This window comes from Amblyomma maculatum, chromosome 1 (assembly GCF_055883805.1).
Source record: "Amblyomma maculatum isolate TAMU_Amacu chromosome 1, ASM5588380v1, whole genome shotgun sequence".
In the NCBI taxonomy this organism is placed as follows: Eukaryota; Metazoa; Arthropoda; class Arachnida; order Ixodida; family Ixodidae; genus Amblyomma; species Amblyomma maculatum.
Window position 1 is genome coordinate 161,570,909 of NC_139344.1, and position 15,157 is coordinate 161,586,065.

The 15,157-nt window shown below is 48.2% G+C and overlaps 1 protein-coding gene across 4 annotated transcripts in view; it reads left to right on the forward strand.

Moving 5' to 3' along the window:
* Positions 1-15,157, forward strand: part of poe (E3 ubiquitin-protein ligase-like protein poe) — a 298,383-nt gene that overhangs the window by 204,085 nt on the left and 79,141 nt on the right. For all 4 annotated transcript variants that reach the window (XM_084589458.1, XM_084589460.1, XM_084589459.1 and 1 more), the window contains 3 exons: positions 3,084-3,563; positions 3,758-4,612; positions 9,562-9,792. In XM_084589458.1, coding sequence (XP_084445584.1) covers positions 3,084-3,563; positions 3,758-4,612; positions 9,562-9,792 — 1,566 coding nt within the window. The remainder of the gene's footprint in view (positions 1-3,083; positions 3,564-3,757; positions 4,613-9,561; positions 9,793-15,157) is intronic.

A 15,157-nucleotide genomic window follows, 5' to 3' on the forward strand; every position in this document is an offset into this window, starting at 1 on the left:
TGAACGTGCGTCAGGTGGACATTCACGATGTGAGCAGAGCAGTTGTCCACAACCAAAATAATGTTTCGGTCATCCTTCCTCGTTTGATAATAGAGTTTGATGAGCCACTCGGAGAACAATTCTCTGGTCATCCAGGCACGTTTGTTCGCACGGTAGTCGTACGGTGCTGACATGACATTCTTCATGCAGCGAGGCTTCGCATACTTGCCGATGACGAGCAGTTTAATTTTTTTCGTGCCTGTTGCATTGCAGCAGAACAGAACTGTCAAGCGAAGATGTGACTTTTTCCCTTCTTTGCACTGTTGTCCTTTGAAGTGCACCGTCCGATCTGGCAGCAGCTGATAAAAACATGCGGTTTTGTCCGCGTTGAAAATATCGTTTTCGCAAGTCAGCCACTTCACGGAAACGATAATTTCACCAGGAATCCGCTGTTTCTCTGTCAACAGCCTTTTCCTCACCTGAGACTACCTGCCATGTTATTCCGTTCCTTTGATGGAAACAGAAAAGCCAGACCGCACTAGCTTTAAACCCAGTTATTTCAAGTGCATTGGCAAACTCGTGTGCTTTTTCTTGCAGCATTGGGCCAGACATGGGAACGTTTTGCAGTCTGGCGTCTTTAAACCACGTGAAGACAGCCTGATCCACATCCTGAAAGTTTCCTAGTCGCAGCCGTTTCCTCGTAGGAGCAAGTTGAGACTCTCGGTGAAGCTTTGTAACTTTGTCATGGTCCTTCAAAATGGTCACGACGGTAGATGGGCAATGCCACGTTGCCTGCAGAGGGCGATTTGTTCTTTTCCTCCCTCGATTTCTCGCAAAATATCCACTTTTTCCTGCAGTGAAAACTGCTTTCGCTTCTTCTTGGCGCCGTCGTTGGCTGCATTAATCTTAGGATTTTTCGCAATAAGGCCACCAGCAACAAAAAATATCTGTTTGTGCGTACGTGAACACGAACAACCAACCGATGAACGTCACACAACACAGTTTTAGAAAAAGCCAGGCGACTAGGCCTGCTATATCACTGGATATTAAACCACAGCTTTGCTGTGGCGCTAAAAGTTGGTGCTGGGTATGATGATGCTACTGCCCACGGGACGTACACACAGAAACGACGGTTTCTGTTTCACGCAAGAATTGCGGTGCTGTTAATTTTAGCCGAATTTGTTATACTGATGTTCCTTGATTATAGCGGAAAAAGTTCGTTATTCTAAAATATGAGTTATATGTACTGAAATATTTTTGCATTGAAAATATTAGAAATCAGTTTGGGATTTTAAAAATATTCGTCAATTTGAAAAATTCGTTAATCTGGTATTCGTAGTAATGATAGAGCCATTCATTCTTGTTGTCAGGCTGAACGTGCGGCGTAGCGTAAGCTATGGCGACTGCAGACGTTAAGAAGTGGCATATTTAGTGTGTGTGTATATATATATATATATATGAATATATATATATATATATATAATGTGTACGTGTGCGTCCATTCTTGCATCTATGAATCAATGAAAGTATGTGGTCAGCTGCGATCATAACACCGGCTTTTAGCATAGTTCGCTTCGAACGGCGTTTGCAACTATCACGCTTGTCAATGAGTTTGTGACAGTGGACTCCTCCCATCCCAGGTGCGGCGGGATAAATAAAACCAGGCTTCTACAATCAAGCCATCCCGGGCACTCTGTCAAGTTCGCTCCCTGCCAACGCAGGAACTAGCATAAACACCATGATGCTATTGCTGCGCAGCACCTTAGCGTCCTGCCAATAAATGAGCTGTGGATGCTATGATTGAAACGGAGGGACACTGCACTGACTAAGGGTTTTTTTTTGTTAAATTCTCGGTGGCAAAAGTGGAGGGTGAAGGCATTACGCGAGTGGGTTGATTACACGACAAATACGGTATCTTTTTTCACGATCACAAATGGCGTCTCAAGCTGATTTCTGCATATCGAATTATCAATTTATCGAACTATTTCGCTATCTTCTTCGAGTTCGATATATCCGGGTTTGACTGTGTCGCGTGCAAAAAGGCTGTTGTGTCTGAGCGAAGCCTCTGAGCAGCAATGTTGCAAGGCTGTTGCACTGCGCTCGTGTCTGTGTTGGTAAAGAAGTTCCACTCAAACTGCATCTCGGTGCTGATGGCATTCTAATGCATAGGCCGAACCTGTAAAAGCTACAAAGTGGGACTCATAAAAAAAGCGGGTGAAGCCTCGGAGCAGTAAGTGCGTCAGTTAGTGAAGAGGATGTGGTCAACAGCTTCACACAGCTTCAGCTAATGGAAGAAAACTGGGTCATATCAGCTGCAGCATGTGGAAAGAGAGTGTTGTACATCCCTTTGAATAGCTAAACCATGGTAGCCGCAGCTAAGCAAGGGCAAAATTGACTGCACACCTAACTTGTATTTAGCTTAGCCAGGTAAATTGAGTCTCTTTTTTCCTACAGAATTCTGTGCACTGATTTCCATTTGTAAAATGCCTGTTTTGTCCAGAGAATTCTGTGAATGAATTTTTCTCCATACAGTTTCGTGCACCGGCTTTTTTTTCTTTTTTTTTTTTAAATACGCTCAAAAATACAGTAGAATGTCAATTATATGAAAGTCATGGGGTCACGAAAAACACTTATCATCCAAAATAACAAAGCTGTGCACAAAGGCACATGGGGAATGCATTCATGCAAATCTCTTTACAGCCGACAGGATTTATTCATGGCCGCACGCCACTGTCTGCTACTTGTGGTGTGTACTGGGCAACTGGCAGTTGTGTTAATGTACAGACCATGTGCCATTGCTCATTTTCAATGTTAGCAGTAGCTAATAAGCAGTGCAAATGAAACAACTGGTGAATGTTGTGTCGGTGATGCGTGTGCAGCAGGAGAGTGTGTGCTTCCCATCCATAATTGCTTGAGTGGGTGTACAGAACATCCAAAATTCTGCCTATTACAGACTTGTTTCACCTGGGAAGCATAAAGCAAAGGGGCTAGGCTCCAGGCTGTTATATTGCTTGCTTCAAGAAATGAACTCCTGCAGTGCTTGATGCCCTTTGTGTTGATCTTTATCGGTCTTTAGCTCACGTTTATAAAACACTGCTACCCAGGTGAGCTTCCTGCTGGATGAGGGAGTGGCCTCCATCATCCTCCAGCTGCTTCAGTGCGCACTGTGTGGCACTGCCTCATTGCAACAGCCAGCTCAGCCAGCTCAGCAGGGTGCAAGCAAGCCACATGCCACAAGTGGTTCACCTTTCAAGCAGCCACATCGCCGTGAGCGGGACACATCTGAGGAGCCCGATGAAGTGGAGGGCTCAGATGAGGCCCAATGTGCAGCTCTGGCACAACAAGTGCACAGCTCTGTGGAGCGTTCCTTGTTGGGGCAGTTTGTCCGGGCATTCTTGCTTGAGTGCAACTCAACAGCAGTGCGATGGCAAGCCCACTCGCTTGTTCACCAGCTACACCGGCACTCACAGCCTTCACATCGGGAGGCCCTGCTGACACTTATGTGGGAACTTTGGCCACATCTTTCATCGTATGGGCGCAAGGCTGCCCAGTTTGTAGACCTCTTGGGCTACTTCACGCTCAAGGTGAGCACAGGTGTAGGCACTTCACTATGGGAAGTGGCAGGTGTGTACTCTACTCTGTATAACTCTATATGTGCGCTGCTGGGGATAGGTTTTAGCATGCATTTGCTGTCAGTTTTTTCTGTTTGATTTCGGCACTTGGAGCCTTCCTTCCCTGTATTCTTGGTAATGGATGTGTGATTTCTAAATGTTTACAGGCTCCACAGCCTCAGTGGGAGTTCACCGAGAAGGCACTGGCTGTGCTGCATCACCAGAACCAGCTGCTCTGCAACCATCCCAATTCAAGCCTGTACAACTCCATCCGTGGCCTGGTGGAGATGGATGGCTACTACCTGGAAAGTGAGCCTTGCCTCGTCTGCAACAATCCGGAAGTGGCGTATGCCAACATCAAACTGTCTGCCATCAAGGTGGACTCTCGCTTCACCACTTCTACCCAGATTGTCAAGCTGGTCGGTTCACACACTGTGTCGCGCATTGTGCTGCGCATTGGGGACCTCAAGCGAAGCAAGATGGTGCGAGCCATCAATATCTATTATAACAACCGCTCAGTGCAGTCAGTGGTGGAGCTGAAAAACAGACCAGCCATGTGGCACCGTGCCAAACGTTGTTCCTTGGCTGCTGGCCAGACAGAACTCAAGATGGACTTCCCACTGCCCATTGTGGCATGCAACCTGATGATCGAGTATGCAGACTTCTATGAGAATGTGCAGGCATCATCAGAGACGCTGCAGTGCCCACGCTGCAGCGCCTCAGTGCCAGCCACCCCTGGCGTGTGTGCCAACTGTGGAGAGAATGTGTTTCAGTGCCACAAGTGCCGCGCCATCAACTATGATGAAAAGGACCCATTCTTGTGCAACTCTTGCGGCTTTTGCAAGTACGCCAAATTTGACTACACCCTGACAGCGAAGCCCTGCTGTGCAGTTGACCCCATTGAAGGCGAGGAGGACCGCAAGAAGGCTGTGGCCTCCATCAACTCACTGCTAGAGAAGGCTGACAAAGTGTATCGGCAGCTCATGGCACACAAGCCAGCCTTGGAGCTGCTGCTTCTCAAGGTCAGTAGTCCCCTGGGGATAGGGTGGAGGGCAGGTGGCACCAAGAACAGTCAATTTCACATGTGAATGAAAGTTACTGTGCTAATGACATGCAGAAGGCTCAGATCACCAAACACACCCAGCTGCAGATGCATTAAAGTTTCCTGCGTGTTCGAGAGTCTGCTCTTTAACTCTTTCGGGACCGCCCAAAAGAAGGCAATTCTGACACATGTTTGAAAATATTTTTTTATTCAAAAAATGTTTACACTGTCCTGTTGAAACATACATCAAACTGAAGCTAATTGATTGGGCTTTTATTGTACATAAATTGAAATGACTAAATCATATATATAATACATAAAAGAAATTCAAAACAAATTCAAAATTCAAAAGTTTTTCTTCAAGGAAACCAAAAGAAGTTGAAAATTTTTGCATGTGAAAGTAAAAAACACCACTAAAAAAATTACAGAATATACAAAATGTGCAACAGTACCTCTAAGATAACTCTGAGGCAAAAAACTAATTCAGGCTAATGTACTTTTTTTTTTTTCCTTGTGATTTCTCACATTTATGCTCACCGCTCACTTCTGTGCACGCTCTGTGCCACTCTAGAAGCAGTTCCGCGATGCGTTGAAACACAAATGTGCATTGCAGTCACTGCAGAAAACGGTAGTTTTCAACTCAGTTTTTGTTTCTTGATAACACAGCTTGCAATTTTTGCGTTTTTCCACTTTTTGGGGCTTGTGAAGGGGGGGCGTGGCAGGTGGTGGTGGAGGAGCACGAGCTTGCTTGGCTCCTTCAAGATGCAAAAGCTGTTGCAATAGTTCCTCCCTGAAAGCTAGATGGTCATATGAAGCATTTCTGGCCAGCTCAGGGACTTCTGGGTGTAACTTGCGGTATTCTTGGAATAGTATGAAACTATTCACGCATGCGATGTCGATGCAGTGGAAGAAGAGAGTCTTCCACCAGCGGACACTGCGCATCAGTGCATTGTAATAGCCAATCATCTGATCTGATTTATCAACTCCAAGCATTCCAGAATTGTAGTCGTGAATTAGCAAAGGCTTTGGGATAGAAATTTGGGTCCAGGTACCTCCACTTCTTTCTCTTCTTTTTGCGGTGACTGTCTCGTTGGCGGTGTGCATCGTGCTCATCATATTTACTACGCGTCGGTCTTTCCATTGTAGGTAGAGAATTTCTTGGTCGCGCAACCATCTAATTTCACCTCGTTTAGATTTTTTTTCCCAGCTTGTATCTCTCAATTCAGCAGGGAATCCCCGGCGGTCTTTTCGAGTAGTTCCGCAAGCCAATGTTTTCCGGTCGAGCAGGTGACTGAACAGGTGTGTAGAGGTGTAAAAGTTGTCCATAAAAATTCTGTAGCCCTGATCAAGGTATTCAGCACACAGCTGGCAAACTACATCGAAAGCCAACCCGTGGGGCCCTGGCTGCTCGCGCTTGCCGGTGTACACCGCTAACTGCACTGTATAGGGAACCAAAGCTGGAGTTTGCTCCGCGACGCCAGCGCTCGGTTTCCAGCGGAGCGGAGAGGAACTACAAAACCTACGCGCATCCGCGCCCGCGCTGCGCGTGGCTGTCTGCGGAGTCTGCGCAGCCCGCTCGCTCGGGAGCGCGTGCTACGTTCAGCCGCGCGTGCACGCGGAGCGGGAGAAGGAGAGTGAGGACGAGGGGGGTTGGTGGCGCGTTCTCGCGCGCAAAGCCGGCGCTCTTTGCCAGTGGGATTTCTTAATTTTGCTTTTTTCTGTGCCCCGGCTGACATAGAGGCTGGCTGGAGGCATGTTTTTTATCGGTGCTTTTGAAAGCAAGAAATTATGATTAATTGATCGCCGGACATTGTTTTCAAAGAGCGCTTGTTGGCAGGCTCAGACATACATAAAAAAAAACGCGAATTCGCTGCTTGAAGGCGGGAGGCAAACGACAGGTATCTTGAAGGACTTGAAGCGGCACCTCTTGATGCCTCTGTCCATGTTCACAGAATGAAGGGTCCAGCCTTCGAGTGCTCCTTCCTTTCCCTTTGTGACTGGTCACTTGAAAGGGGCCTATTCAGCTCTTTGGGGACAAACGTTTTAGGCAGAGCTGCCTGCGCCGTGGGGCCTGTTTTCGGCGCGTTTAGGATGCGTTCCCTACAAAGGCACAAAGCATGCCGCCTTACTCTTTGGTTCCTGCCGACACCGGCCAGGGGAAGTTCACTGCTGCGGCGCTGCCATCCGAAATCAATGACCTAGCTACCGTTAACGATGAGCGGTTTCTCAACGACCTGGGTCATTCCCCAGAAGCCGAGGCATGCCATTTTTGCGGCAGTTTCCTCTCCACGAGACGAACAGCGAGGAAATGTCTGACGACTTTCCATGCAGACGGGGACATCTCTCCACGGAAATCTTTGTCTTCTTAATTCCACTGTTACGCTGCGCAATTCCTAGTTCAGTTATCTCCTATAGCGAACGCGCAGTTTTGAGCTCCCGAAGCAGGATCGCGTATGAGGATAGGATGATTGACGTAAAGTGATCGCATTAATGACGAATATCTGTTTCTTGAGGCCGACCCGGTTCCACGATGGCTGCTTCAGCACCGCCAGTTAGAGAAGTACGACACACGAACGGTACGAGATATCCCCCCCCCCCCAAAAAAAAAAGAAAAAAAGAAAAGCCCACAACCATCCCGTTACCGTTTCCACACAAGCTTCGCGAAAAAAGTGCGCCGTCATTATTTTCCTTCTAGTTCTTTCCTTTCTTTCTTCTTCCCCCCTCATTGTTAGAGCGCGACGGTGGCCACAATGCGGCCGGAGGAGGAGAGAAACAACCGAGCGCACGCGCGCAAACACGTGCTAGAAAGCAGCGCGGAGCAGACGACAACAAGACGACGCGGCCGGGCTGCGCGTAGATTTTGACGGGGTCTCCATGGAGGGCGCTGACGCACAGAGCGGCGCAGCGCCCCCTGGCCCAGGTTTTCTCCCCTATACCCGGTGTCAGAGTCAGCAAGGACCCACAGCTTGTATCCCCACTTGGTTACCTTGTCCTTGATATATTGCCGTATCCCTGACCTCCCTTTAGACTTCACCATGCGTTCGTCCACAGAGAGGTCTCTATGAGGCTGAAAGTGCTTTGCCGACACTTTGTTGATGTGCTGAAGAAGCCACCACACGAAGCGAAGCTTTCCTTTTGACACCTGGGTTGCATCGTCCAGGTCGGCGACGCCGCGGCAATATTCGCGGTGGCAGCAAACCACCATAGACGCTTCCCACATTCCAGTACTGTTTGATTCGTGGTACTTTTACGATGCCCATATAAATTACAAGGCCAATGAACTTTATCATTTCGCTAGGAGTCACCTCTTCCCAAGATCCACCGGGACGGGCATGAGTGGGCTTCTCCAAAATCATCATCCAAGCATATTTATTCGTGTTGTCACAAATAGTCTTGATTACTTCAGTCGTAAAAAAAGGAAAAAGAAGTCCAGAGCAGTCGGGAATTTCCTTGTGGTGGTCCGGAGGGCAACACCCACATCTTCGTTCAGATGCACGCCAGGTTCACGCCTGGGAGCAAAGTGGATACACTTCTGCCGCGAGGGTAGGAAGTCGTTCCCGTAGGTTGTGGAAACCCTACCAATCACAAAAAAATAGCGAGAACATATAGCGATCCCGCGTAAGTACTCGAGAGCGAGCAGAAAGTGATACGGTTTACTCACCTTCGGACACTTGTTGACGGTCCAGGTGATTACAATGCTGGATCACTGTCTGAACTAAAATCAGAGCTTGATAACTCATCCTCGGACCCTTCGCTGCTAGTTGCATCGAAAAAGTCTGTTGTCGAAGCAGCTGAGTCGCGTGACAGACTCTTTTTTTCTTTGCGCAGCCTGACGTGACGTCGACTCCATGCTTCTGAATCTCGGCCGCTACCGCGTCTTAAGATTCAAATCTCTCCTACTTCGCCGCCTGCCGAGAGACAGGCAAACTACACAAAAACAAGAAGTATAGATGTTTAACAACTCCACTAGATGGCGAAACTAGTTGCAGCACGAAAATTGAAAGCTTGAAAAGGCGCGTAATTTGATCTTGCATTTTTGCACAAAATCGGGACCGCAGTCCTGAAAGAGTTAATTGCTTTTGTGTAGTACCTTAGTTGCGGTGCTTTCAAATTCCTTGTAATTAATGCTGTATGGGCTTCGTAATTTTCTGGTAATCTATTGCTATACTTTCATGAATTTTTGAAAGTGTTCACTGAAACATGTAGGGTGTTGCAGCGGGCACTTTAAAAAATTCCTGAAAATAGGGAGTTAGAAATAGTATTTGGCAAGAACAAGCTCTTAGCCGCCGCAGACACAGTACACTATAAAACTCTTCAGATAACTAACAAAAACCAACTAACTTTTTGTCTCTTCAGCGAGTATCAATCATGTGCAGTTCCGAATCGTTCCGTCTTTGCGTCACTCACACTGACACGAGACGTGTTCGCTTATGCAAAAGAGAAGGCAGTAAAGGGGTCTTTCTCTCCTTAGATCAGTCGAAGGCATTTAACAGAATCGAGCACGGCTACTTGTTTGGTGTCCTCCGCTGTTTCGGTCTGCCTCTGGTATTTATAGACTAATTATCGCAATTGTGTTGTTAGTCTCAATGGGGAGTTCAAGGCCATGGTGATGCCATATAAGTTTTTAAAATGGAAAAAGGCTTATTTTCTAAAACCCTGCATTGTGGAGAAATCCGGCACTTTTATTCTTACAAAACCAAAACAGAGTGTCAGAGACATACACAAAGCTTGGTACAGACAAGACGTCTAGTGGTGATGTGTATGGAGTCTACGGCACTCAGTTTGAACTGCGACCAGCACTTCAAACTGGGACGAAGCCATTTTTTAATTTTTGTTTGACAAAATTTTCTGTTAAGACTTGGCAACAGGTTCAAGATATTGCTTGTTAGATATGGTTCATTTTGAAAAGACCCCGATGTGTTCATGCAGGTTCAAGAGCAGAGTTTGGTAGATCGGGCCCTGGAAGAGGAAGCAGCGGCTGCAGCAAGCACTGTGACTGGTGCAGCCACTACAGGTGCAGCTTCGGCCACACCAGCCAGCACTGCTTCTGCATCAGGAGCCACATCCAGCATGGTGAATCGCTCCATACAGCAGTTGGCCCAGAAGTACTGCTCCGAGTGCAAAGCCTCCTTTGACGAGCTCAGCAAGATTGTTCAGAAGGTAAATTGAAACACTTACAAATCTCGATAACCCAGTTTCACAAACAAGCAGCCTTTGTCGCATGTGAAAAGGCTTCGCCGTATGATGTGCGAACGGCACTTGACAGCACAGTTTAGCCTAGGGGAAGAATTACATTGATGGAAGAGAGGGAAACGTGCAGTTTGCCAATGAGCATCCGAAATGGCATGCAGCTTGTTGGCACGAACCTTGTTTTCCTTGAGCAGAACCAAAACTGAGTGGTCTGCTTATTCTCGTAGTCGAGGCTATGTATTTTTCGTCATGCCTGCTGTCAGTGCTGCACATATCTTATCAAAAGTGTCAGCCACACGTATCAGAGACATGCAGTTGACTCCGCACCGTCCAGATCAGGTTCAGGTTTGAGTAAGGCTATTTTGACAGTTGCTTACTGTGCCAATCAAAGCTTGTGTTGTCCTGCTTTGTTACCTTGTGCAAGGCTCGTAGGATCGGAATTGGCCAGTGTCTATTGCCAAAGCCTTAAATGGGCATTGGCTGGACTGTGTGGACAGTTATAATTGCTCATATTTCCGAATTAATGGCATTCAAAAACCTGCTTCCTGCCCTCTGGCTGGCACCTTCGGCTGCTGTTCCGCTCAAGGCTCCGGTTTGGTTTTAGGTTGAGCACCATATACACCAACAGTTTACGATGGTATGACGTACAGTGGTCACAATGCCAATGGGCAGGCCAAAGAGGTAGTAGAGGGGATGACTGGTGCAGCACATATTGCCATATCGTGTCCCTTAGGCACACTCAACCAGACACAGACATGACAGCAGTAGGCAGAAAGTGGCAGTGTCGTACATGGAGTTTTGCCCTTGTCGCTGGCCTCATCACTCTGTTTGCATTCACAGTAAATTTTGCTTGTTGCCTGGAAGCCCCCTTCCCCCCATTATTAGCCAACAGAACTTCTGTGGCAGGGGGGCAACAGCTGTGCCATGAATGGGGAATCTGTTAACCCTTTTGTTGTTGGGCGTTTCTGGCCGTGACGCACCCCCAGTGTCGGCAAGGTTTTAGGAAACGAGCATATCAGGGAAGGAGCATTGTGATTTATTTTTTATGATTGCTATGCAAATAAAGTGGTCAACGGAATATGCATATTTCAGTGTTCTGCAGGTGTTGTTGACATCATCATCAGCCTGATTATAAATTAGATAAATGAGGATGATATAAGAATGCAACTGCTCTATACTCGTATTTATAATCAAAAGAACCATCGCTCCAGTCCGCAGTCGAAGGTCCCGTGCGGTCAGCCATCCGAAAGTAACCGCGCGCATGGAGGGCGCACTTTCGGTTGCCCTCACAATGAGAGAAATGGCATGTTGTGAAATCAAGATGACAGAAGGGGATGGAAAGAGACTAAAACAACCTCCTTTGCTGCTGTTAGTCGCAAGCAAGGGCGCGGCAAGAGAGCGAAGGTAGCGATCGAGTCGTGTCGACCTATAGGGGACCGTAGCTTCACAGGGGGGCGCTGCAAGCGCCAGTGAAAAGCGCCCTCTTCGGCGGTGTCCAGGTAATTGACCGGTCAGGCCGGTTCCCACTCCCATTGAACAGCTGCGCGAGTGGCTCTTGAAAGGGGCCAGTTCTGCACGTGTTGGGCTGCTGCAGATGTTTGTGCAGTCGCGTGCTTTCTCTTAAAGGGGCATGAAACGGCTAGAAAGGTCACTGACAAACGTTTTCAATATGTAGAACAAATGCTTCCGAGCATTCGTTCAAAGTAAAACTCATCGGAAAAAATCCAGCGATTTATCATTAATTATTAAAAACTGAGTTTTTTTTTAATTCGCGGGCTGCGCCATTTCCGCGTGGCAGCGAGATTTGGGACTATTGTGCCGTGATTACCTACGTCACCAGTCACAGAGTGACAGGCCACGACAGGCTGCCATTGGCTGCAGCTGCGACGCCCTCTACGTCACTGACACACTTCCGGTAGCTGCGAAAGTCGTCTGCTCGAGTGCTGCAATGCATGCGTGAACCCGAGCTTGGCGCTTCGGTTCGCGATGTTAACCGAAAAGGTGGTGGCGTCCGACTGAAAGTGCGCGTCGGTGCAGGAGTGCGAAAAGAGCACTAGCTGGTCCGATTTAACACCGTACCGATTAAATAGGCAGCATCAACCTTTATGTACCGACCGACGGCGCAACAGCATACTGTAGTCCCGTCTCGTCTTTGCCGCATCGACCATTTGTGCGGCGTGTTAATAATTAAATGGAACGTGCGTCAAAAAAAGGTGTACCCTCAGCTTCATCGCGAAAGTACACAAATTCGCACCGCTTAAGTGCAGCACTCGATGCCGCCAGGCGCGGGCGCTGCGGCCGACGGCACTCCAGTCGTGCGCTGCTCCCTGCTCGTCGCTAGGCCTTGTTTCTTTTGCATCGCAGCCACGGCAGACGGCATTTTAGAATCGTCCGCTTCGCTGCGTCTCTAGTGTAGTTGCTCGCGTGCTCCTGTGCACGATCCTTGCGTGTAGCTTCGGAAAACAGTGACAACCTGCGCTGCCGAACTGCATGTGGCGAGCTGCTTTGCTCATGTTTTGCGCCGTTGTTTCTGGATTGGCAGATGCGTACACATGAGATAAAACACGCGTGCACGTTACGCATTGGCACTTCCTAAACTATGTGTGTCCGTCTGAAAGTGCGTGTCGGTGCAGCAGTGCGAAAAGAGCCCGCAGGTCCGATTCAACACCGTACCGATTAAAAAGGCAGCATCAACCTTCGTGTAAATGAAACGTGCGTCAAAAAAGGTCTGTCCTCAGCTTCATCGCGAAAGTACACAAATTCGCACCGCTTATGTGCAGCACCGGATGTCGCCAGGTTACCGCAGAGATGCCGTCCGCGGGCGCTGCGACCGACGGCACTCCGATCGTGCGCTGCTCCCTGGTCGTCACTAGGCCTTATTTGCTTCGAAGCCACGGCGGACGGCGTTTTGGAATCGCCCGCTTCGCTGCGTCTCTAGCATAACCGCTCGCATGCTCATGTGCGCGATTCTTGCGTGTCGGCGCGAAAATCGGTGACAACCTGCGCTGCCGAACTGAATGTGCCGAGCTGCTTTGTTGATGTTTTGCGCCGTCGATTCTGGCTCGGACGATGCGTACACATGAGATAAACACGCGTGCATGTTGCGCATTGGCACTTCCTAAACGATGTGCGAAAGGACGTCAAAAAAAAAAACACTACACTATCCTTTTTGTTAATCTCAATTTTAAGATTCGCGAACGAATAATTCGTGCTCACCTGTCATCCGATATCCAAAACTCTGTAGCGATCATCAGTCCGTGCTCTCGTCGGTGATACGTATGCGTATACATTCCATTCGTTATGCACAAGAGATGCCTCTCGCCGACCATAATGAAAGCAGCTCCGGACTAAAAGCGACGACGACATATGTTTGCACGCGGGCAACTCGCACGCTCGATCGTCTGCCAGCATCCATGCAGAGTCGATGCTATTGCGTCAACTCCGCAAGGGGTCACCGCCGCCGTTGGTCAAACCACAGAAGACTGACCCAGGCAGCGCGAGAGAAGAAAGCGGTCTTGTAGAAAGCCGTGCTTGGCAGGAGTGCACGCTAATTTGCGCTGAATGGGACAGGGATATGAAGAAAAGTGCTCCCTCCGCGGCGGCCGCCGGTATGTGTGGACTCCCACCTGCAGGTATGCGCTCGCGAACGACCCGAGTCGTTCGGGCTGCTGTCGCACACAATTCCGAGAGGTCAAGAAACTGAAGACACCGGCGGCCGAGGAAGACAGCAGACAAGGTTGAAAGCTATGGAAACGCAGACGGGACGGGAAAGGCAGACCGTGAATGCATGGGCGACGCTCGGGGGGAAACAGGCGCGACGACCGGAAGTCTGAGAACCGAGCGTCACCCGATGACGCTTCGTGGGCGGGGCTAGCGGGGCGGAGTTCCCGAGCTGTTTTGTTCGTTTTTTTTTCTGGTGTCTTGGAGTGTTGAGTTGAGGGGAGCGAGGAGGAGCGCCATTTTTAATCGCCGATATTTGTGGTGTTAATGAAGCTAGTTAAAAAATTCTTGCGGTGAATTGACCTGTGAGGGAGTACCTATCTCTCGACCGATTTGCTTTACCCCGTTTTAGGCATTGCATGACCCCTTTAATGCTTGAACGTTTACACATGCGCATTCTTCAGAGAATTAGGAAAAGTTTTCAGTGCAAACGCGAAAAAAAAATCTTGTGGATCATGTCCCCTCCGTGAGGCAAATTGACGAAAACACCATTATGTTAACGGCGCTTTTAGTGCCGCAAGTAATTAAGTGGCAAAACAGTTAACAACGCGGAAAGTAAGTCTCTTTTTTACATAGTCATCTTCACAATGTAAAATTTTATTCTATGGCTCAGTGTGGTGCACGAAACTTCGCTGACTTTATAGATTGGATTTTGATACTTTTTGTGCTAATAATAATGAAAATTACCTTTATTTTAACGCAAATTAAGAGTCCTGAAGGCGATATGCGAGGCTGAAGAGAAAGACGAGACCATCCACCGAATATGCCTACCAACTGCTCGCTTATGGTTAAAAGAAAAATGTTGTAAGCTTGGTTAATAAGTGCCATAGAGAAAAGCGGTTGCTTATTTATTTCATGCTATCACAGCGCACGCGTACCCTCAAGACAACCTATCTGCAGAGCCATTGAACATAAGCGAATGCTCACTGATATGAATGACAAACATTGACTTTTCAAAATTCTTCTTTTCGAAACTGCATTCGGCCGCATGAACACTCGTCAGTAAATAACGATAATGGAGAAATGCTTAACTAAATGCTATGATTCCGTGCAAAAGTTTGGTAAATAAATGTTTCTGCAATAAATAAGGTCATACTTTTTCAATTGGATAAAAGTCTAGTTTAGTTGGAGGCCGTTCATGGCAAACAATCATGGGGGCGTCTCCTGTTTCTCTGTACTCGTAAATTGTGCGACAAAGAAGTTTCATCACAAACATCTTTTTTAGCATTCATGGCTATGCTCTCCAAAGCAGCAGCTTACAAGCAGTGGCAAATGCACTTGCCCGGCTGTCATTCTGTGGCACTGCAAGCATGGTGCTGTTGTGTGCTTTTAATAAAAAGAACCAAGAGGGGTCATTCCACACCCCTGGACACAACTTTTTTGCCCTCTCTGAACGCCGTGGAACGCCAGCCAGACTCGCAGCAACCAGCAACATCTCTTTTGTGCACCTGCGAGTGAGACGGCGCATGCATACAATAAAGGAGAGGGTGCCAACGGCGTGAGCAGCGCGCATACCAGTCTGGACGTGGGTGGTTCAATGCGCTCCCCCAGCAACGTCCCCGACCAGCAGTTCAGAAATGACTGCTAGAGGAAAGAGGCGGCACTGGTGTAGTGG